This window comes from Platichthys flesus, chromosome 12 (assembly GCF_949316205.1).
Source record: "Platichthys flesus chromosome 12, fPlaFle2.1, whole genome shotgun sequence".
NCBI classification, from domain to species: domain Eukaryota; kingdom Metazoa; phylum Chordata; class Actinopteri; order Pleuronectiformes; family Pleuronectidae; genus Platichthys; species Platichthys flesus.
Window position 1 is genome coordinate 3,960,473 of NC_084956.1, and position 24,873 is coordinate 3,985,345.

Below are 24,873 nucleotides of genomic sequence, written 5' to 3' on the forward strand. Positions count from 1 at the left end.
CCGCAGGACTGATGTCTCCTTCTGAACATTTTAACCCTGAAGAGAAGGAGAAGAATGGGCTCACCCGATCTATTAGTGTTTTCAAATCTCCCAAAATCAAAACATGAGCTGAAAAATAACCACAATATAAAAAGAAGAGTCGCTGATGGAGAAGACGAGTGTTTAAAACGGGGAAACGAACCCCCGTGTTTCAGGGATGATGATGGAGACGGTCAGTTAGCAGTGAGGAGGAGGGTGAGACGTTTCTGTGGGTTTAAAGGGAAGAGTCGCGTCCAATAAAAGCACATGACAGGAAACACAGACACACACACACACACACACACACAAGGATTCACCTTAAAGGTTCATGATGGTGTCCTCAGAAGGATGTAGAGTCCCCACAGTGTCCACAGATGTCCCCACGACATCAGCAATACACAAACACCCATACACACACAGACTCCTGCAGCAGTTACACACTTCCATTTTAAGCACTCACATCCTTCAATCAGAGGTGAATATGTGACTGTTACCATAACTGTTCATAATCACTCTTCATCACTCACACACACACACTTTTTTCCCAGCATGCCTGTGGTGTTTCCTCAGTTAACAGTGCGATTCAATTACTGCTTCACCAAAGATGCCAAACACCTGTTGGTTCCGCTGGCTACTGTTAAAGGTCAGGGGACCTTCTGGACACACACACCCACACACACACACTCCTAACAATTCATCCTTCCCACATCACTTCATATTAAACCTGGAAACAAACTCTGACACCTTTCGTCAGGTTCGATTCCCTCATGATGATAAAATGTTGGTTGTTCCTTTTTAAATGTCTTTATTTACACATATATACTGAGCCTGGGACGCTCTGACTCCTCTGTCTTTACCTCAGCTCCTCTCGGACCTCTGACCTTTATTTCCTCCCTCTCTTTAGCCCCGACGATATCATAGTTCTGAAGTGAAGTGTTTTCTAATGACTTCATCTCCTCTCTCTTTCTATCTTTCCTCTCTCCTCTCCTTTCGGTCGGACCAAACAAGGTTTTCTCCCCCGCTCCTCCCAAGTTAGTATCCTCCTCCCCCGTCCTCCCGTCCTGTGTGTTTGCTCTGTTTGGGTTTTTTAAGGCATGGTTTGATTCTGTGGCTGAGTTTAGATGCACCCTCTGTAGGGATCAAGTCTGTCGCCAATAATATGAACTCCTTGAATTCTCTGGTCTACAATACGGAAGCCTCCCTGTTGCCAGGGTGTCGCTAACCAGTGAGACCAGACACTGGTTTATTAATAAAAACCCAGGTCATGGTGATCCAGAGTGGGAACCTTAACACCTCTGCGTCCAAAATAAATCCAGCGGGGGCAGATTTATCCTCCAGGGATAAAATGAGAAAATGACTCCACTTCTCACTTCTCAGTTTATGACTCACCGTCAGTAAATGTGCATCGTCGTTGTTTTTATGTTTGTTTCTAAAAAGCTGCTGTTGTTGTTTTTGTTTTTAACCAAAAAGCTAAAGAGATAAATCATTCTGCAGCTAATTAATTCAAAGTTCAACTTTATTATCTGTCAAAATCCCCCGTGGGTGTTTGTGAATGTTTGTCTCTGCATGACTCCGGAGGCAAATTGAAGTGTTATTTAAATTAGAGTGTTGAATGCAAGTGATCAAATCAGAGCTGCTCGTCTGATCCGATCGTGTGCGTTGACATTTCTGCTCCGACAGGAAAGGTCACGCTTTGACGTCTGTTTCTGTAGAAGTGAGCTGCTGTGACATTTCATGGTGGAAGCATGTGGATCGCTAAAGCATGAGGTCTGATGGATGTTTTATTCAAACACGGGAGATAAGATCGAGCCTGTCATCTCCAGCTTCTCGTCCTGATGTGCTGTGTCGGTTTGTTGTGTTTTCTTCTCCTGCTTGTTGTGAAGTGAACCTGGACGTAGATGATGAGAGATGCTGGAACATTCAGGAAATTAATTTACTGGACCAATTCAACAATATGCAGATGACAATCCACATTTATTTGACTGAGGATTGAAGTCGACAGAAAGATGCAGAAGAAAGTGTGAAGTTATCTTTGATGAAAGTAGGACATTTTGATTTTAAAGGAGACAGATGAGCTGTGTACTAAATCGTCTATTTGCTGTGAGCATGAGCGTCCTGGACTTTTCTTCTTTTTAACACAAACCTCCGTCAGCGACATCATTTCTTCACTCTCACCTTTTCCTCCCACTCTCCTTCCATCCACCTTTCACCTCTCCCTCTCTCCATCACTGCCCGTCCACTCCACACGTCCTCCTCTGCCGAGCAGTGCCGGCTTCAACCCTGCCACGCTCTCTACCCACAATCCCATCGAGGTGAAGGGCCCCGGCGGTAAGGCCACCATCATCCACGCCCAGTACAACACGCCCATCAGCTTGTACTCGCAGGACGCCATCATGGACACCATCGCAGGGCAGACGCAGAACAAGGGGCACGATGCTGGGTAAGAACAGCACGACCTCTTCCCCCTCCTCCTCCTCCTCCTCCTGTCTTCCCTTTGTGTCCCTTCTTTCTTTTCTTTCCTCACCATCTCCTGTACCCTCTTCCTCCTGTTCACACTCCACCTCCTCCTCCACACTCTCCTCCCCCCCTCTTCTTCCTCTTCTTCGTTACCTCTTGTTTATTTCATGGATCTGCTGGATATCACAAAAATCTATCCCACGTCCAGTCAAACAGACTCTTCACTCCCCTCCTCTTCTTCTCCCTCTACGTTGTGGATTCACTTCCTCTCTCCTCCCGTCAGTGACTGGGATTCAGTCCATCAGCTCGGTTGTTAGTTGTTTTTCTTGTCGAGGGTAGAGATGCTGCTTCAGTGTAGTTTTCAGTGGATGGAGATTTCCAGGGTTTGTTGTTTCTTTGTTATCGTTTGTGTTGCAGCTGTTGTGACTTTATGTCAGAGTGAGTGTGTGTTGAAACACCCACTTTCATTCTTAATGTCATGTACAGCATGTATCACACAGATGTTTCTCGACAGACGTTCAGATTAGACGTGTTGGAACGTGGTTGGTCTGCATGTTGATCACAGCTCGTTGTGAACACTGTGGTTTGTGTGTCACACTCTCAGAGATGGAAAGGTTGCACATCTGTCCATCGTTCTTTCTTCAGCTCAGCCTCACAGATTAACTGATTAGATATCAGTTGTCAAAGGTCAAAGTTCAAGTTCACAGTGGCCTCACAAAACAAGTTTTTGCCTCCTGAACATTATATGTCATGTCTGTCTTCAGGGAATCATTTTAAATTTTTAACAGTTGTCCCATGGACTCAAAGATGAACTGAAACTCTTAGCTGGATTTTCAGACATCAACTACACTTTAAGAAATGTTTTTGCAGCTTAAATTGCAAGATCATTGCACACACACACACACACACACACACATACACACAGAGATAGAAATATACTATCTACTTGTTTTTCATGGTCGTTGGTTGTTTGCATCTTGGCTTTTTGATTTTCATACTCCCTTCATGAGAGACAAACGTTGTTGTTCTTGTTGTTTTTGTTTGTGTGAGATGAAAGAAACAAACTCAGATCAAACTAACAATTAATTTTCGGATCCTGTTAGAAAATTGCATCTGCAGAACTCACTTGTCTTTTTGAATTGAGGATAAATGATACTGCTCCAAACATTTCTGAACCCATTCATCATTTCAGCGTCAGTATTTTCATCCTTCAGTGAAACAGCTCGAATTAAAATGTTACTCCGATCAGACCCATCGAGCCGTGATGAGAAACCATTTACACTGACTCCTCCTCCTCCTCCTGTTGCTGCTCTCTCAAGGTCTCACCACACTCTCGTTTGGAACACAAAACTTAACCAAGGAAATAAAAGTTGTGTTTTCTTCCCTCGGAGAGTGAACACATGAAAGAAAGAAATTCGGAAAAAAGTTCAATTGAAACGAAAAAGGTTCTGAGCTCGTTCTTCTCCTTCTCTCTGTGACGGACATTCGTTCGTAAAAATAAAATCTAATCTAAAATGTTAGATGTTGTTTCCATGAACTTGTTTTACAGTTGCAGCAGAACTCTCAGTATTATCTTCATTTTGTGCTAAACCAAATCAACACCAGCTGAATATTGCTTAAATTTAATAATTTAGTTGATTTAAATTTTAGCTCTTCACAATGTCCACAAATAACAGAATAAAACCAAAACTGATGTTTTCATTAATTCCTGGGATTAAATCTGTAGCTTAGAGTCTCGGTGTTGACGCTCTGTGGTGTCGGGGGTGTGTGTGTGGGGGGTGATGTGGTTCCAGTAGTCTCCCAGTTAAAGATCATCTCGTAGACAGCGCCTCTCCGGTCTATCAGGCCGTGCAGAGCGCAGAGAGGGACCGGGACGTGGGGGAGTGGGGACAGCGCGGCTCCACCATGCAGTCCAAGACCTTCCGGGTCCTCGCCCACATGACAGGAACTGAGTCCTGTAAGTTTCATGTCACTGCTGCAGATTTGTTTAATTCATGTTGTTGTTTCCTAAACTCTGACATCAAATGTTATAACAGCAGTCAGGTAGAAACCCACTGATGGAGAAAGAAGTCCCTATAGACAGACATTATATTATTACTTTACTTTTTTCTATGTATTTCCTCTTGTTTATACTGTATGTTTACTTTTACTTTTACTGATATTTATTGTTAGACGTCCTCTATTCTGCAGATTTCTTGGTTAACTTATCTAATCTAAAATTGAATTAATTAAGAGCTAAATAAACATCATTAAAATATTTTTTAATGAATGCACAACTGATAATAACCTGATGATATAATTCATAAAAGTGTATTGAACTTTTCTGATCTGCTTCAATCACATCTCCTTCTCTTCTTGTTGCAGTACCAGAGGATGAGGAGCAGGAGGCGCTGAGGAGCAGCAGGTAGGCAGCAGTGCCCCATCAGTGAGCTGCTGAACCCCCACCCACCCTGCCCACCCCCCCAGCTCCTCACCCAATCACCATCAACCCCCCTGTCACACTGAACTGAATCTATACAGTGATCAAGGAATGGTTGTGCAGGAACTGTGTTACAAGTGAAAATGTTAAAGACCTGAAACATGAATCAGTTTTCATCACAGAGAAATCCCAATCGAATCCCAACGAACATAAACAACATGTTTATTTATACATTTCATTCATCGTCCAAACAAAACAATTTAAATACAAAATCTTGACCTAAATCTAGACATTAATACACAAAGTAAATAATTCAAGATGAGGCTTTATGCTGTTTGAACAAACTATGGTAACGAGCGACAGATGCTGTAAATCAAAGTGCACAGAGTCTGTTCAGTGTCTGAGAGGACAAAGCTTTTAGCCCTCCTCCTCCTCCTCCTCCTTCTCCTGTCCGACTGATGGATGGAGCTCTCTCTCCTCTGTGCACTTATTTAATCATCCCTCCATTATGCACAATCGAAACCTTCCTCCTGATATACGACCGAATGACGTCCAGTGAGTCACCGTGAATCAATAAGATCAGAGGTTGAGCTTTTATCCTCCAATAAAGAGACTGTGGTGTTTTTTCTTTTTGTCCTGAAGGAAGCTGCTCATTTAAACCTGAAACCATCCGTCGGCTGGATTCTATCAATTCTGCTCACACAGATGATTTGAAGAAAGCCTGTTGATTTTATTCAGCTGCTCTGTTATAATCAGAATTATCAGTTTCATGTACAGATGTTTATAAAGTGTTTCCTCCAGGGAAATGATGACAGACAGTGGAAATGTAAACAGCTTGAGACTAAAGCACACAGCAAATAGATAATGATTAAAATATGACAAACAGAAACCATAACAACACTGATATATATATAATTAAGATAATCACAAATAACTGAAATAAGATGGAAAAGATATTTAAAAACATCAACACAAACAAATAGATAATTTCCGTAGATTCTGAATGAAAAAGATTATTATGATATCAAAAGTAAAATTTAAAAAACCTAATTGTGTAATGCTTAAATAGTTAAAGGCATAAATATAATAATAAAAATATTATAAAATAAAACATTTAAAAGGATTCAAACCTTCTCTCTTGAAACCAGGGCTCATCCACGTTATTTCCAGAAGTTTGTTTGAAACTTGAGCTCAAGTCGAATTTAAACATGATGAGTTTCTTCTGATGAGACAGAAGAAACAATTTGCTGCACGACAAGGAAAGCAAATGACCTTCGATTGTTGACATGAAGAAAAACACAAAGGTTGAATAATCTTTTGACAAATTTATGGGAATTTTGACATCAAATGAAGAAAAATAAACATTATAGGAACGTCCTCTGCAGCCTGAGCAATACAGGGCATTTTGTTTTTTGCATGAGATTAATAACAAGCTTGATCTTTTCTACCTTTTTCCAGACTTTAACTAATCCGATCTGTGTATAAACAGTTTATATACGGTATATACATAATTGCATTTACAGTATATTTTTATCTATGGACTGCATGTGTACATACACACATGTATATATACTACATATATATACACATATATATATATACAGTATATATATATTTGTGTGGTTCTCTCTCTCTCTCTCTATCGCTGTTGCTGCTAAACCCCCTGTAGCCCTACTGAGCATGCTCCGACTTCAGCTAGCTCCGCCTCCGCGGTGCCAGCTGTGCAGCCTCTTGACCACGCCCCCTGCTCGCCTGACCCCGCCCCTCACAGGTAACCAGTGTGTAGATCTCAGCAGAAGACGTTTGGATTTTATTTCTGTTTGTTAATCACATTTTTTGTTTGTCTTTGTCTCATAAAAATATTTTTCAAACATGAAGATTCATTATTTAATTTTAGGTTATTCAAACTTCGTGCATGAGCAAATCTACGATGTTGTTTATAATCAACAGAAGAAATTGAGTTCAGTCAAATAAATGAAGATAAAAAAAAAGTTATACAGAAGATAAACAAAAATCATGCAAATGAAAATAAATCTCATTGTAGTAAAAGTACACACAATCAAATTCACTGATTTGTCATATTAGTGACACACTGGGGAATTTAGACCCACTTGGCTCTCCGGAGAGTCGACTTTTGCTGTCGGCTGTGATGTAATGTTTCCTCACCTCTCTGGTTTGTGTTGAGTTGTTGTGTTGAGTTTGTGTTGTCACTCGCTGGTTTGTGTTGAGTTGTTGTGATCTGGATTGGAGGGTTCCTGGTCATGTGGTGGTTTGATTGTGAAACCAGGAGTGTTCGACCGTGTGCGACAGGGAATGTCCAGCATCTTCTAAAGACTCATCTCTTGTTCATGCTGTAAACGTGACATGTGATGTTTCTTCATGTTTGTGTTGACGTGAAGAATCCAAGTCCAGTTTGTTCTGGTTTAAGCTCTGATTTGGGTCTCCTCCACCGTCTCTTTGGAGAACACAGTAGATGGATTGATAGACGCACAGATCGGTCGAAAGGCAGCGGCAGTTGGTGTTTCCAGTCATAGAACCAGGTTTCCAGGTTGCAGGTCTTCATGGTGACTTCTGCTGTTGTCGTCTCTGCAGCCGGAAGCGACAGTCGGCCGCTGGCTTCAACCTCCAGCACAGAGCTGCAGTCTCCAGGTACAAACACCTGCAGGGATCCATCTCCTCAGTTCACACGGCACCTCCTTTTCAGCACTACGCCATCATCATCACCGTCATCTGCCATCGGCTTCTTCTCCTTAACTCCTCCCATGAGAGGAATCAAGGCCTCAGTCTGCTTCAGGTTCAGTAGTTTGTACAGTGACTTGTTCAAACTGTGAAGAATCTGTTTTGTAAGATACAGAAAAGCAGTAAGACAGACACAACGTCCTTTACTACTTGTTTTCCTAAAGGTCGCTAAAGGTTAAAGTTTGGCAAGTTCCTGTTTTAAAGGTTTGAGTTCTCTTTCGCTCTGCTGTGGTTAGGTCTCAGAGAAATGGTTCTCGATTGCTTGAATGAAAAGTTGTGTGAAGAAAAAAATGTGGTTTTGATTTTCAGATTTGTTTCTAAAGACGTCACGACGATTCAATGATGACTTTGTCTGACGCAGACTGAGGTCTCTATTTTTTAGAGTGGGTGACCCTGAAGGGATTCAAACCTGTAACCTCTGCAGCTTCATCATTTCACCATCTGAATAATGAAACCCAAGCTTTTGTTCTTGTATTTGAGTTGTTGTGAGTGAGGCTGTGCGCTAACAGACGTCAGGCTGCTTTCTACTCCTCTTTTCTTTTGTTGCTGCTTTCGTGATCTTCCTGTTTTTGTCGGTTGTTTTTTGTTTTGGTGAGAAACAGATAAATTAAAGACTTATTTTTATGTGATGATGTTTCATGGTGTGTGACACGTAAAGAGAGACAGGTAAGTATTTATTGATTTAAGTATTTTTTTTAACACATTCATTCGTTAAATGTTGAAAGTACAGATGCAGCTTGGTCCCTTAAAGTTAAAAGTTAAAATTAAATTCTTTATTGTGACTGATGTATTTAGTGAGTAAATCCACAACAATAGATACATAAAAAAAAATATTTCACAGACTCGACACAGACAAACAAAGCATCACTGACGAGGACCTGACTCTGAATGTCTCTGTTTGTGTTAATCATCATTTTTGTGTCTTTGTGGTCAGTTTAAGTCACAATAGTCTGTGTGGGTCTCCTCCTGGTTCCATTGTGTGTTTTCGTTAATTGAACCACTCATATGGTTGTTTTTGTCTGTTTTTATTTGTTATACATCTGTTTGTGGTGGTTTCCTGTCTCTTTATGGTCACCTCATGTCACAGTGTAGTCGTCAGGAATCACCCTTCAGTAACTTGAGTGTTAGTGTTATTTTGTCATCATATTTGTGGTTGTTTTGTGTCTCTTCTTTGTTGCTTAACATTTCTGTCTGGTGTCTTGTTGTTTAAAATGTTTTTCCAGTTGTTTGATTCATTGTCTGAATTTAAATATACACTCTTATAGTGGATGAAGGCTCATGTGTAACACGCAGTCGAGGGTTAAACTGCAGAAACCAAGTTGCATGAAAAGGTTTCACCTGATCTGAGGTCAGATCGCCGGTGCTGCTGAGGACGTGTTTACTGATTGAATCTGAGAGGTTTGCTTCTCGTCCTCCAGTCCGTACGTTCAGCCTCCTGCCATGCATCAGGCTCCACAGGCCCCGCCCCCGCAGCAGTACCAGCAGATCCCGCAGCACTACCATCAGCCCCCCACGCAGCAGGCCCCTCCCACTCAGCAGAGCTCCATTCAGATCCCGCTCTGCGCCGCCCCTCCCAAGGTGGTGAGCACCGCCTGCATCTACCCCTCCCAGCCCGGTGAGAACACCTGCACGCTGGTTGACAACATATTGATCGATTCATTGATTCTGATTGATTGGAGGTTTTCTCTTTATGTTTCTTCACCTCTAGCTCCACCTCCAGCTCCGGCCCCGGTTCAAGTCCCTCAGCAGCCTCGCCCTCCGGCCGCCGCCCCCGCCCCATCCCCGGCAGCTGATCCCAACAGACCCCCCTGGGTGACCGACAACAGCTTTGCCGACAAGTTCGACCCCAGTAAGATGACCACCACCACCATGAAGGTGCCGGCGCTGCCCCAGGGCGCCCCTCCTCCGCCAGCGTTCATCCCCAATCCCTCCCATGCTGGACCTGTAGCTCCCAGCCCCGCCCTCATCCCCCCCAGCCCCGCCCCTTTCCCTCAAGTGGCGAGGGGCGTGGCTCAGAGAGCGGAGAGGTTCGCCGCCAGCAGCCGTACAGCTTTGTGCGGCTCCTGTAACAACATCATCAGGTCAATTAATATCATTTTATATTCCTCTACCTTCATTAAAAAGGATAAATCTGCAACCTGCAAGATGCTGATGAAAAATAATAAAAACATGTTGTTGTTTGCAGGGGCCCCTTCCTCTCGGCCCTCGGCCGCTCCTGGCACCCGGAGGAGTTCAACTGTCACTACTGCCACATGTCTCTGGCTGACGTCAGCTTCGTGGAGGAACAGAACAGCGTTTACTGCGAGAACTGCTACGAGGAGTTCTTCGCCCCGACCTGCGCTCGCTGCAACACCAAGGTCATGGGGGTGAGACACTCCCCCTGTCCATCTGTCCATCACTCTACCATTCTACCTGTCCATCACTCTACCATTCTACCTGTCTGTCCATGTCCACCTTGAACCAGACGAAGTGTTAACCTGTTGTGTTGTGTTACAGGAAGTGATGCACGCCCTGCGGCAGACGTGGCACACCACCTGCTTCGTGTGCGCGGCCTGCGGTAAACCCTTCGGCAACAGCCTCTTCCACATGGAGGACGGGGAGCCGTACTGCGAGAAAGGTACGAGGACGCAAACTTTCACTTTTAGTGGTTTGAGAAATAAAAACAGTTCAAGGGCTCGGAGTTTTGTCTTTAAGCAGCAGTAATCAACATGTTTCACTGTGTGTCTATGCGTCTGTGTGTCTCCCTCAGATTATATTTCACTCTTCAGCACTAAGTGTCATGGCTGTGACTTCCCAGTTGAAGCCGGGGATAAGTTCATCGAGGCTCTGGGTCACACCTGGCACGACACCTGCTTCGTCTGTGCGGTAAGAACCACAAACACACAACATGGTGGACAGTGAAGGACGCTGTCTGACCATGTGACCTCTGACACGTCGGTCCAGTTTAACATATTAAAGCAATATTTAAATATTTAAAATCAGCAGCTTGATTAAAGTGAGTTAGATGTTTCAGAAGTCGTTATCAGTCGTGTGTGAGATGTGCACAGATGTTCATTGTGGCCACGTCCGTGTGTGTGTCTGCAGGTTTGCCACGTGAACCTGGAGGGTCAACCTTTCTACTCAAAGAAAGACAAACCTCTGTGCAAGAAGCACGCTCATGCCATCAACGTGTAGACGCAGCAGCGACCGGTGGATCTGCCGCCTAACTGCGGCACTGCAACACAAGACGACAACACAAGACGACAACTTTTTCAGATGTGTGTAAATCACTCTTTATGCAAAACTACACTTTGGTTTGAGACTCTCATTTTCTGTGCATTAATATTCAATCTGCTTCAAAAACAGGAACTCATGAAAGAACAAGGTGTGGATGTTTTCTCTTGTTCATCCAACTGATTCTATAATTTACTCTAGTTTTATTTGTATGATGTTTTCTAGCAGAGAATGGCTGGTGTTTGAATATGGAGTGTTGGGTGTGCCAATTGAAATTACTGTAGATTTTTTTCTGTACTTAATCATAATAAAATAAGATACCAATAAATATTAAACATATATTATATTTATACTCCCTACTTAATAAATAATGCATTTAAATAAATACAATTATAATATCATAAATTTCAGATTCAAAACAACTGAACTAATGAAACATTTTGTAAAAGATTTATAATTGAACACAGAAAAAAATACAATTATGATATAATACTAATAATTATTAGACCTTTATTTATGAAGCACCTTTCAAAACAGCTGTTACAACATGAAGAGAACAAATTAGAACAGAACATCACGGACATGAAGCAGATGTCATAAAATCTCCACAGTTTCAACTGCAGAACATTTTTCTCATCATATCTTTGACGTTTCTTTGCTGATGTGCCTTTTTTTTATCATTTGAAAAAAATCTATATCATGAATATTTGGTTCAGCCCTGCGATTTAAAACCAGAGTCTGTTTGTGTAGATACTAAAATATAAAAGTGTTTTTATCTTTCTGTTGTGTTTTTTTTTTGCTTTTAAAGAAAACATGTTTGCCTCAGCTCTCAGTCGTGGCCCCGGTGTGATGTGGTCCGACTGCAGCTGTGAGTCGGTGACACGTGGAAAAGCCTTGAATCTGAACCGGCTCTGACATGTTGGTGGAAGTGAGAGTGACAGTGAATGTAACCCAGATGGTTTGAACCTGCTGAGTTGAGGCGGCTGCCGAGCGTTGACCGGGTCTGAGGACCTGACGTGCAGCTACTAACCTTGTTGGCTTCACGTGCAGTAGCAGGAGTTTTGGTGCAACAAATAACTTTGAATTTAATATTTATTGACCGTGTGATATTTATTGAGAAGCTAATATATCGTCACTGCTGCGCTCGGTGCTCATCTGATTATTAGTGGTTTAATCCGCATATTTGTTTTTCTTGAATGTCCGGTATCACAAGGTGCATTTTGATGATGGAATTATTTCGTAATGACACTGTAAATGTTCTCAAACTGTCGGAGCTTGAATTTTCATTACGATGGCGTTTTCACCACAAAGCCACTGAATGGCTCAGTTCACACTGGAAACTTTTAGACCATCTTGTTTTAATAATATGACTTATTCTCTTTATGTCACACACAAAATATCTATACAAATATTATGTATTTCTGAGCTTTTACATAAGTTACAGTTCCCATATGAATACAAGGCACAAGTGAACAGCTATAGTGAATTTCTGTCGTCTGTAGTAGAATTTAAATTAAATATCACTTCAAGCCTAACTCTGGCTAGCTTGCATTACCACTAGTCACCACAGGTGTCAGTAAAACATAATTGCCTTGTATTTGTTTCCAATTAACTTCAATATGCGTTCAGACATTTCCCAGGAAGTGAAGCCAAAACATATTGATCGCCCCCTGGTGGCTGGCTCTCGTAGCGATCATAAACTTTATCCAAAGATGATTCCTGTCATTTAAAGTTGTTCCATTCACACTGAAATTTGAGAGGTCACCAGCACAAAAGGGAGCGTTGCCCATTGATAGAACATTTTAATTCAATTTTTTGTCATAATCCATACAGTCGTCGAGGCAGCATCTAGTGGCCCTAAGAGGAACTGCACCTAAACAAATCAATAAGAAGCACTTGTCAGATCCTGTGTTTAATCGTGCTGTAAATAAAAATGCTGAATCTTGTTTCCTGGTTTCTACAGTTTGCAGTGTGAACACAGCCTCAGCTTCACTGATGAGTTCAAAGGATTTTTGACACAAGTTTCTTTGGGGTATTGTTAAGTGTCCACACACTGACAGCAGAGTTCTGTGCCTTAACACCATCTGTGATCTGCTTGTGTGTGACTGACACGTGCACTCGGCCTGGTCTGATGAGCCTGTGTACAGTTTTTACTTTGAATATTTTATACAGTAAGTGTGTGTGTGTGTGAGAGTGTGTGTGTTTTTCAGAGAGTGAATGTGTGCATGCAAAACAGTGTGTCACAGTTTGTCACAGCACGTGGACCGAGGCAACGTCAGTATTAGTTTGTGTTTGTGTCACTGCGTCGTGAAGACTGAAGCTCTGACGCCACAGTTTAACTTTGTATTAGCGAGTGTTTGAATTGGTTTTAGTGTCGATGAGCTGAAACTGTTTCGATGTCACATCTCACGATTGAAGAAATGTTGGAAAGAAGCTGACGTCACATTGAGACTCTCCTCGATGCTGGAGGTGAAGCTGCTTTGCTACATTTCATCAACAGGTTTTGAATATTTCAATAATTTTTGTGTTGCAAGTTGAATAAACTGAACTTTAAACACTTGAAAACATTCGTATGTTTATGATATTTTCAGTTTTTCCTGCAGAAATCTTCGGATTAAATCAATAGAATGTATTTCAATGTTTAAGAAAATGTAATTATTCTGAAAAATATGACATGTGCATAAAAAAACACTTTTATCTGCATTTATTAATTTATGTAAAGTGAACAACAGCTTGTGCAGGACAGATGAAAGCTACTGTTATATAATACATTTGCCCAGAATTAACAGAAATTAAAAATATAGAAATTAAATAAAAATATAAGGGATTGAGAGATTACTATGAAATAAAGAAAAATAAAAAAATGTTATACAATAACTTAATTATTATTATCATTAGTAGTAGCAGTAGTAGTAATAGTAGTAATAGTAGTTGGCCTGTTGGTCCTTGAACCACCACCAGGAGGCAGCTGAATAACTTGTAGGTTAGATTTCAAAATAAAAGTCTTCAGGTTTCTCTGAACACCGCAGCAGTGATTGGAAGCACAGAGTAGATAAATCAACGGAGAGCTCTCACTCTGCCTCAGTGTTTGGAGAATAAAAACGATCAGCTCTAAGTATCAGGGTCAGTTCCACTGTTTGTGGCAGTAGCTTCATGTTGGGATGTCGTCCTGCAAACAAGAGCTGGAATCCTGGGAGTGGAGATAGATGATGTAGGAACATGTGTGTTGGTCAGCATGTTGGTCATATAATATTGTCACATACAGAACTACACAAACTACAACTTCCTGCATAACACCCCCTCACTCAGAAATAAGATGAATTTAAAGAGATGGTCTATGAGTGTTCAGAGCCTTTATACACAGATATGGAGTTTTACAGAGTCTCTGGTTAAAAGTAGTTACATTTTATTTAAAGAACTGAAGCTGGAACCAGATACAACATTCACACATCAATGGGACCAGCAGATTAAGATTACTGGAAGTGTTAAACCATGATGAACGATAACGGAAAAATGATGGTGGTTGATTGCTGAGGGGGAAGTTGTGTTGTCTGTATTTCCTTTGTCTTATTATATTTAGATTTATTGTCCTTCTCTGTGTTTTAAGGTGATATTACCTGGTGAGGAAACTAAAACTGTTTATATGTAAACAACAACTAATGAACGTTCCAATAATAAAGATTTGTTTAAAATAGTTGAAACTGGATTAAAGAAAATCCTGGAAAACAACAATAAAGAAATAAAACGTTAGAATATCCAGTAGGAATATTGATTATAAAACAGATTGTATGTGTTGGTGATAAAAGGGTGTAAAGGATGGATGGATCTATGTTTCAGGAAGTGATTTGAACGAATTGATTGTGACTCACATTCCTGGTGTTTCTTTTTTTAACCGCGGAGTGAGACGTCCCTGACGTAACAGAGGATCTTGGAGCGGCTGGTTCTCCATCGGTTAGAAACGTTTCCTCTCACCGATAAATCTCACTCTAATGTCGGCGTTAACCCGCCGGGATCTCACCGTGGAGCCTCTGTCATGAAGTAGCGTCCGCAGCAGCACCACGTCCGCGGGAGAAGAAGGGAAGGAAGCCGGAGGAATGAGCAGGTAAGGCGGGATCGATCCTTAACTTCGCTCCCTGCCAGCGGGTCGGAGCCCGACTTTTTTGGGCTCCGTCTACGCACTGGAGCAAACACACTCTGTCGATATGTTTAAGAAGAGGCGTTGCGTGTTTTTCCTCTTTATGAGTTAATTTAAACCAGTTTGTGTCTTGGCTTTGTGTTACGTTTTGTGTGTGTCTGTGTGTGTGTGAATTTTGGGAAAAAAACACACAAACAATCAGGATTTACCGAACAGATTCAGTGTATATGTATGTGTGTGTGTGTGTGTGGTGGCGCTAGGTGATAGACGGAGCCCTCCGACTGCTACCGTGATAAAAGTTACTCGCAGCGCCGAGTTCGTCCGTTTTTACTCTTTAAAATCACAACATTCTCCTCAAACACTGAAATGAACTGCGCAGTTGTTCACGTGGGAACTTTTCATCGCAGTTTACTGCAGCTTTCCCCCGTTAATCGCGTGTTATAGCCGCATTCCTCCGCTAGCTAACTTCGCTGCATACTTCACACAGCTCGCCTGTAATTATAGTTTAGCTTTAGCTCGCGAGCTAACGCGACTCAGTTCAGTCAAAACACATCGATCCACGATCGATATGGTCTCGCTCGCTCAATAACAATTGTAGCGTTACAACGTTAACCGTAAAACTTGAAGCTAGGAGCCCTGCGAACTTTTCTCCGGCTTTGCGGCAACAAAGATTTATTCTGTGGAAACTGGACACGTGTTTAGGTAATGGTATGGAAATTAAAAACAGTTTATTGTGTAATTAGTTATTTACTGAGTCGCTTCGGTAGGTGGTTGTTTACTGTTGTTGAGCTAGTTGTTAGCATCATGGGCTAACTTTGTCACGAAACTAACTTTAAATCGGGTCAGTTTTGCTTTTATAACTCGTGTTATACTCACTTTGTTCTGGTACTACTTTGTTTGTGCTCCTCTCTCAATCCAGTTAGTAACTAATTGAAGTAAATGTACTAAATTACCATAAGAACAAAGAGGTGCTGTTTCTTGTACTTGCAGTTTTCTACTTCAACTCCAGTACAAAGAAATATTACACTTTTTACTTTGATGCATTAATGAGGCAGCTTTAAGTTTTAAATCAGGTTGAATGAGTTACAGTTTTCAAGCTGATAGTGTAGACGGTTTGCTGCTTAAGCTCTGTAATTAGTAAAATAATCATGATTATATTATAGGGCTTTTCAAGGAACTCAGATACATATATTGTTTATTTTTCGAGCTTTAAATGTAGAGTGATGTTGTGAATCAAACGCAGCCTCAGTGTTGTTGTGGGTCTTCGTTTGTCGTCCAGCTCGAATGACTGCAGCTCTTTTTTTATTATTCCTCCCCCGTCAACTTGTCAATCAGCTGCTTTGATTTCCCTGAAGAAAATTCAGCTTCTGTTGACGGTGGTTCTTTAAGTTATTGAGGTTGAGGATGACAAATCATAAGTCGGTCTCGGTCCGAACAGGGAGCTGCTGCCGTGTTTGTCTGATGATAGTAAACAATCTTTATTTGGAATCATCTGTTTTTATTAGCTGCATCAATGCGCTCGCTTAGTCTGTTAATTTACCTTAAAGGATTAGTCAGTGTGGAATGTATGTGTAAGTAAGTTTACTCCACCACTGTACTCATCCACAAATATAAATGCATGTACTTGAATAGAGTCTTTTCATGCAGTTTTCTACCTTTTCCTACTTTGTTGTCATTTCTTTGAGAAGTCGTGGAGTGGATGGGGACCGAATGCCTCATATCATGTAAATATCCTCCAAATCGAGTGTTATTAGCACGTTGTTAACTGTGTGTCACTGTGTCTGTGACAGTAACATGCAGAGGTAAGTTCCTGCTAAAATCACGACATTTACTGTCAATCACACACAGTGAACTGAGGGAAACTGACCAAAGTGCACAAATAGTGCAACAAAACAAACAACATCATGGATTTGGATCGTTTCTCCTGGAAGATGTCGATAGTGTTGCAGTTGCTGTTCACATGAAAAGCGTCAGATATGGTTGTGTAATAAGTAAAAGGAGAAGCTGAGTTGCCCCCCCCCCCCCCCAAAAAACACAGACACATACACACCCACACATCTGACCAGTTACCATGTGAAGTGAGTCAACCAAGGATTGTTAGTTTGAACAGTCACAGAAATGGTCAGACACTGAGCTCGTTCACACCCAACATCAACATCGGTCTCAAGTGATTCAAACTCAAGTGGTTGACTCAGATTAGGACCGTTCACACCTGCTGTTTGAATGAATGTCCATGCATCTTGAGTGACTGTCAACAATAAACAGGGACATAATGGGCCCCTGAGAAATGCATTGTTTTTAATCTGTGTTTACTACCTCTGGCTTTTCTGCTGTACAGGACTGGATGACTGAGAATCTCCAGACATCTTTTTTCTTTGATATTAAATAGTCTTGTTTTCTGTATCATCAGAGAATCTCCTCTGCCTTTGCAGCTCATCCGCCCCTCCCCTCTTGAGGGAGAGCAAGAGGAGGGTGGGGTGTTAGAAATTAAAATCTAGTATTATCCATATGCCAGACAGCTGTACATTCCACAGCCAAGCCCAGGATCTCTGTTACAGAAATAACGGACTGACAGACAGTCGACCACAACAAGAGGGATAGAGAGAGAGGGAGGAAGAAGGAGAGAGGTTTGAGAGAAAGACAAAATATGCATTTACATTCTGTAACTCTGAGCAGTTGAGTTTTCATCACCTCTTTCTTCTCGTCTGTGTTTTCTCTGTCAACACACAAGTTGTATATTACGCACGATAACAGCAACTTACAAAGTTCAGCAATAACCATTTTCTTCCAAGTTAGTCAGAAAAAAGGCAAATCTGAAGAGTTGAGAAGCTTTTTTTTTTAGATATGTTGCTTGAAAAGATAATTTTTAAGTCTTTGTTTGCAGTCAATGTGGTTTTGAAAAGTCTTGATTTAACAGAATCTCCAGAAAACTCATGGCAGTCGATAAATCTCTTTAGTTCTCGTAAAAAGTTTCCTCTGTATAGTAACACTGATTTGACTGAACGCACACATAAATTTAATTTGCACTTCTCGCTGTGTAAGTCAGACGTAATGACCAAACACAACATTCACAATTATTTAGACCCAAAGATACAATGACAGACTTTAACTCTGTAAACAGTGGAAAGGGTTTTTCTCCTGTATCACGATCCAACCAGATTGTTTTCATGGATGTTATTTCCTCTTCAGTGTCACAGATATTTATTTTGGTTGTGGAGCCAGTGTGGAAGCTTTTCTGGGTTTTCTCCTCAAATAAACGAGGAGATGATTGTGTCTTCAGAGACTGACGAAGGTGGAAAGCTGATGTCCATCCTCAAAAGGACGCAGACGACCTGTCACCTGTCTCATCTCTTTGTCCACTGATTGTGTATCATTCAGTGATAAGTCTGGGGTGTTGTGTTTTGTGGCAGCAGCTCTATTCTTATAAACTGACACCAGAGCCTGTTCAGCCCTGACCTCTATACTGGGACCAGACCAGCTTCCAGGAAAAGTCCAGTTAATGCTGCTGGAGTCAGGTGGGGGAGTGTCACGCTGCTTTTGGAAATATCCATTATCAGCCAGTGGCTTTTATCTCTGCGGCCACAGAGTCAGATGTTGTTGTGGCACAGTCCAGGGCCTGGAGTCGTAGAACAATAGCATGTAGCGCTGTGCTATAGCTGCTGGTTCCAGAGTTACAAAAGTCAGTTTGAAAAGAGAGTAAAAGTCCATGTTGTGCTAGAACATGAGGCCATTGATCAACTAACAAATCATGTATCTGCAGCTTTGTGGATGAATGGATTGCTTCTTAATTTAAAGATTATCTAGTAGTTGAGCCGGTGTTTAAACCTTCCAATTTGTTTGTTTGGTTCATGCCTCTTATCTTATCTTCTTATGGTTGGCAGCTCAATTTCCAGCTCTTCCTAATGTGTTTCCTTGAGCAGGGCAATAGACCCAACACCTTGGTGTTTTATTAAATTCTCAGTTTTCTTTGCTTTTCCTTCTCTTCATTTTCAGCACATCCTCTCTTTTCAATTTGGTCTTTATTCTCCATTTTTAGTGTTTACATTTCTTTTGAATTCATCTGCTCCTTTTTGGAATCTGTGTTAAAAAATCCTTTAAACTGTGTTTACAATAATTAGAATTTTGAAAATTGTTTTCAAACAGACGCTCTTTTTCTTGTCTGACTTGTTTTTCCATCCATGTTTCTTTTCCCTTCACTTCTCTCCATTCCTCTTTTCAGTCTTTCCCTCCTCTGCCCGCTCTACCTCTTCTCAGTTTTCTCTATCCTGGGACTCTTTCCACTCTTGGAGGCTGAGCTTTGGGATCTCTCTCTTTACTCTGCTCTATTTCTATCCCTCTCTTCTCCCCCCCTCCATTTCTTCCTCTTTATTTTTTCCCTCCTCCATGTCTCCCTCTCTCTTGGAGTGTGTTTCCAGTCTCTGAGGCTGAGGATCAGATTACTCAGGGAGTCTCGAGGCTCTGGCGAGGTGGCAGTGGTGGAGGAGGGATGGAGGAAGGAGGGAAGGAGATCAGGTTTCACATCTCCAGTGCTCTCCTCTGTCTGCCTCGCCCCCCTCCCCCCCGGCGGCCTGGAGACAGAGTGGCTGAGCCGAGGAGGAAAACATGCAATCCACCCCTCTCCTCCTCCTCCTCCATCATACGTCCAGCCTCTCGGCTGCAGCAGAGCAGATAAATAAAGGCAGTAAATGAGGGCCGAGCACACAGAGGGATGATTCTTCACCTTCTTCACCTCCCCCTCCGTCCCTGCAGAGATATTTTATATCCTGCACCGAGTGTATTCATTCTCCTGGATGTGTGGCAAAGGTGAAACTGCTTGAGGGAGACTTCTTTTTTGTCCAGACGACCAGAGCCGAGGATCAAACCTGGACTCAAATCAGTGAAATGTGTCTGTGGGAGTGAACGCAGAGAGGCCGAGGCAGTGGGGCCGCTCCCGGGCTGCTGGTTGTAATTGTATAGACACTTGTAGCTTCAGCAGCAGCAGTCTGTCATGTTTGTGTTTTGTTAGTTTCTGTCTTTATGCTTTAATTAAAGATTCTTAGTTTTGCTCACTGAGGATTACTGGTTCAATAAAATTGAAGCCCTTTTTAACAAGTGGGATCTGCAACTAACCATTATTATCATTATCTAAAGCTAATCAGTTATAAAATGACTAAATCACAGAAATTAGGAAATTATATCAATCACTGATCTTAAGAGTTTTAAGTGTCTTGTTTTGTCAAAGATATTCATGAAATGGGGTTTTATGTGAGAAAGCAAATATCTGGGAATTTTCCTGAATGTTTCCTGCCAGCCCCCGAGTATAATGTCATTCAGAGAAGAAAATAATTATATCAGGATGAGAAGAACTGACAACAAGTTACAGGGACAGTTAGAGGCTCATGTAGAATTTATAGGGCATGTCCTGTCTCCTACAACCTTTTAATTGAGAAATAACTCGTTTTTGTTTCAGCCCCTATGTGATTCCTTGAATGCACAAAATATAAATTATCAGTTTTCTGACTCTGATTTAAACGATGATTTGAAGAGTAATATTCAAGACATCTTAGCTGTTGAATTGAATTATTGTATTTTGTGCACATCTTATTGTTTATTCACTTGTGCCAAGATATTCTCAATATTTTCAAACCAGATTTCTTGGTGGTCTAACCAACAGATCTTTGTGCGACACTCGGTTCTCTGCCCTGACTTCAGCTGAAGGTCAAATCAGCGTCCATGTTGACCGTCTCCAGCGGCTCCAGTCGTCCTTTAATGGTATTGATCTCTGCCTTAAATACACTCAGCCCATCCTAGTGAATAATTCAGATTGCCCCAACCACAGCGGCAGCAGAATGTTCCTGTTTGGTCTGACAGAAAACATTCTCCTCTTTAAGACGCTGTGGTCGCCTCTATTTTAAGTCAAACCTGACTTCTTCTTTTCTTTTTTCTTTTTCACTCGCTGTGAAAATGAGATTGTGTGTGTTTTTGTGTGGTCATGTGACAGCAGGGAAGACAACTGCATTCCTCAAGAGTTTAAAAATCGGAGAGTTTGACCAGGCTGCAGGGATGGAGTCAAATCTTTATACAGAGCTCAAACCAATGTTTTCTGTTCTGTCACGACAAAACCTTGTCACTGAACAATGACTTACTGCAGTAACTAACTAGCTTGGTTTTCACTCGAGTGTTTGTCTCTGGAAGTCAGTTGAACACTGTTGTTCCTTTATGCTGCGTTCTAGATCACTCAGACCACGTTTTGTATCATACACCTGATTCAGTTTATTATAATTTTACATCAAAGAAATAAATAGACACATTCAGAGAGTACTTGTAATTATATTTGCAACAGACACCCTGAACAGTTTGTCCATTGATTCATTTAGAAAACCGATTAATCAGTACAAATTATTTGATAATATAATATGTGAATTAGCTGCAGTGCCTCTTTCTAATCTTTGAACAGAACCAGGATCACTCTCTTTGTGGCTTCTTCTCATTTATTGTGGTTTAAACATCTGACTTTTGACTCCCCTGGTTTCATTGAGAGCAGATGACCTAAAACCCTCTTCTCGTGTTTTGACTTCGTTAATGTGCCTCGTGATTTTGTCAGTTTAACGACACTTGGCTTTATGCAGAAATCGTAATGATCTAAAACAAACAAAAAATGAAATTGTTCCATGTTCGAAATCCTTCTTGTTTAAAGGATTTTAAATAATAGAACAGAAAACCAAATGTCTAAATCCTAAAGAGGACAGACAAAGCCCTTGGTTCAATAACAAATAACTCTAAATAACTTTCTAAATCGCTGTTTCTAAACAACAGGAACCGTCAAACTGAACCAGAGCACCACATGGAGGTCTGGTTCAGTCGAGTTCCTTCTTCATTCTTGAGGGAGATTTGCTTTTGCTTTCTCAGTAATCCTCCTGCCGGATAGGTGCAGAAAACCCTCTGAAGTGACGGTGGCCCCTGACCTCCATCCCGACCCCTGGCCCCCTGACCCCATTGTCCTGACCCCCTGTCAGCTCGCAAGTAACCGTCGTCTCCTTCTCTACCTGGATTAGAGCGTCTGATCGACTTCACAGTGATCAGTGGGGAAGAGATCACCGTTATTCACAAGAGCCGAGGCTTTCTGTGGTTCTTAGGCAGTTTGTCGTCCAAGAAAAGGCTGAAATCAGAAAGTGCTTCGAACTTTATCACTGTTATGTACTGTTTGTTATTAATAGATTAAGGCCACCAAGCAACAGAGATTAGTTTGTTATTCTTTTAAGCAGCTGTGAAAACTTTATGAGAAGAGAGATTTGCAACCAAGATGGTAGATTTAAGGAAGGATCCTTTTTGTGTTGGTAATTTCTGAATCCACAGATTCAGACTGCTGAACTGCAGGAGGACGTTTCTCAGGCCAAACTCTACGCAGCAGGCAGTGGTTTAATATTCTTGGCCGTCCTGCAGGTTGTAGCCATGAGGAAACATCAGCCCAGCACACAAGTCTCATTGGTGGGGTTTTCCCACTCCACCCCGGCTCCCTCCCTCCCCTCGTTTCTGGTCTTTCATTTCAATTAGCTCTGGCTGCTGGTTGACTTTGATGCCATTAGTCCCTCCTCCCAACCTCCACACTCGTCCCTCAGCTCTCGTCTCTACTCTGTTGGTTTTACGAAAGCGGCCGGCTTTAACTGCTGCGATCAGGATCTGAATGCTTCGCTTCACTTCCTACCCGTGTTCCTACGCTCGCCATGCACCCCCCCGCTCCCCCCCCCCACACACACACACACACCCACACACACACACACAGGCAGGGAGTCCTTCTAGCAACAGATAATAAAACAATGTGTTCAGATGTTTCCTGGCAACAAGATGCTTTTATTAGATTAAGAAAACAGTGAGGCTGAGGAAGAAATAAACCAGTGTTTTCTCCTCGGGTCATGGTTACACACGTTTTTACTGCAGTTGGAGTGATGGGAGAAAAGTGGATGTGGTTTTCCGGACTGCTACTAATAGCATGCACAGTTCTGGAGGTGATGCTAGCTGACCAAACCAGGTGAAACATGTGTGATAGGGCTGCCACTAACTAAGAGGTTTAGTTAACTATTTGATAACACAATGAAAAACAGCTGACATCAATGCACAAATAATCTATCATCAAAAGGAATTCTACCTTAATCAAAGATCGTTGCTGCTCTGAATGAACCACCTTTCGCTGTGAAGGAGCTGTGTTCACTCGTGGCATCACAGTGTGATAGAAATTTAAACAAGCATCACAAGATAAAAAGATAAACAAGAGTCAGGAATTATGGTCTGGTGACTTGTCGGTGGCCTCACATAGTTTTACAACAGCCGTGAACAAAGCTGCTGCAGAGAGAGCAACAATTTGCTGAAGCATAAAGACATTATAGAAAATGTCTTTCACAATATTCTACAGGATAAATTATGATTTGTTTTATTTGAGCAACAGAAAGACCAAAAATACTAACTTTACTATGTCTATCAAGACTCCAAAAATGTGTCTCTGAATACATCTACACAACTACAATTTAGTTTTAAAACGTATCTCTGTTGATACTTAGGATTTCCTGAAGTTTGGAAACACATCTCGAGCCGTTTCAGTTTGAAACTCTGATTCTGAGCTAAAACACTTGCGTGAGTGGCAATTGGTTTGGTGTCTAAAACGAAAAGATATTGATACTGTTGATAAACAATAAAGTTTGAACAAGCTGGAGAATATGAGCTGATGTTTTTAAACTCTGGAGCTCAGCTTGTATTTCTGTGTGTTTTATGTGTCATCACAAGCTGCATACCTCCGTCTGCCTCTTACGTTGGGACTGGTTACACAGCTTTCTCCTTGCATTGTGGTTTCACACCTTCGTCTGACACGTCGCTCACGATGCTGGAATTTAAATTTAACCATCGGTTCCACTTCAAAACAGACGTGGAACTCCGACTACTTTCCTGCTACAGGCTTCCAAACTAATTATTTAAATGTTTTAAATAATAACTTTAGCAGATGTGGTTAAAAATAATGAAACTTGAAAAATACCCACACTTCACTTTTAATGCCTGAGCCTACTTAGATAAAAGGTTGGATGACAGGAAAGTGTCTTTCAGAGCAAAGAATGTCATAGTCTGTGCAGGATTGGAAAAGTCCAATTCTTCATCTCAGTATTTGTTTTCCTGCTCATGTGCTGTAAACGATAAGGTCAGGTGTGTGTGTGCATGTGTGCGTTTGTTTCATAAAAATCTGTTTCCACTTGTGCTGCAGCTGCTTTCAGTCAGATATTAACTGAAGTATTTGTATTATTGAGTTTTGGGACCTTTGTGCATTTTTTCATGCAGACTTGAGAAAGAAAAATGACCAGCGACTGTGAAAGAGCAGCAGAAAATGTCCAGTGAAGAAGTCGACGGCGTCTCATATTGATTTTCCCTCCGCTTCCTGTTTCCCTGCGTCTCTCTCCCACTGTTGCTTTCCCTTTAAATAGCCGGTTCCTGTGTTTGCGGGTATAAACAGCCCAGAGGGACGTGAACACTGCATCTTCCACTGAGGCTAGACTGCACATCAGCAGAGTGAAATCAGTGCTGCACCATCTTCATCCTCATATCTACCTCAGGCCGGCTTTGATTACAGTATTTACTTTTGTGAATTAGAAAAAAAATCAAGCATGAAATGCACTGAATTGAAATGACAGAAGTTTTTTCCCTCATCTAGTTACACAGATTTTTATGAAGCTGTTAAACATCCTCTGGTTTTCAGCTGGACTAAAGTCTCTTCTGTGTTGGAGTGAAGCTCGACTCAGTTTACTACATATTGACCAGACAGCAGACAGAAAAAGACCTATGAACTTTTTAATCATATAACCTAGTTTTACATTATCTTGGATTCACTGAACAGTTTGAAGTGGAACCAGACCAATATGGCTAATGGGGGGCC

The 24,873-nt window shown here is 41.6% G+C and overlaps 2 protein-coding genes across 8 annotated transcripts in view; both read left to right on the top strand.

Annotated features, from left to right (window-relative positions):
- Positions 1 to 13,415, top strand: part of LOC133966498 (LIM domain-binding protein 3-like) — a 33,856-nt gene extending 20,441 nt beyond the window's left edge. For 2 of the 7 annotated variants that reach the window (XM_062401455.1, XM_062401456.1), the window contains 9 exons: positions 4,269 to 4,432; positions 4,840 to 4,879; positions 6,564 to 6,665; positions 9,052 to 9,248; positions 9,342 to 9,714; positions 9,819 to 9,999; positions 10,130 to 10,250; positions 10,383 to 10,498; positions 10,718 to 13,415. In XM_062401455.1, the coding sequence (XP_062257439.1) occupies positions 4,269 to 4,432; positions 4,840 to 4,879; positions 6,564 to 6,665; positions 9,052 to 9,248; positions 9,342 to 9,714; positions 9,819 to 9,999; positions 10,130 to 10,250; positions 10,383 to 10,498; positions 10,718 to 10,807 (1,384 nt within the window). In that variant the 3' untranslated portion in view covers positions 10,808 to 13,415. Of the gene's footprint in view, positions 1 to 1,026; positions 1,050 to 2,284; positions 2,459 to 4,268; positions 4,433 to 4,839; positions 4,880 to 6,563; positions 6,666 to 7,486; positions 7,544 to 9,051; positions 9,249 to 9,341; positions 9,715 to 9,818; positions 10,000 to 10,129; positions 10,251 to 10,382; positions 10,499 to 10,717 lie in introns of all 7 variants that reach the window. The other 5 variants (XR_009923954.1, XM_062401457.1, XM_062401459.1 and 2 more) reach the window with 5 other exon arrangements.
- A 1,345-nt stretch (positions 13,416 to 14,760) lies between these two features.
- LOC133965814 (bone morphogenetic protein receptor type-1A-like) overlaps positions 14,761 to 24,873 on the top strand; it is a 35,072-nt gene continuing 24,959 nt past the window's right edge. The window contains exon 1 of the mRNA XM_062400370.1: positions 14,761 to 14,948. The gene's annotated coding sequence lies outside the window, so the exon portion shown is untranslated. The remainder of the gene's footprint in view (positions 14,949 to 24,873) is intronic.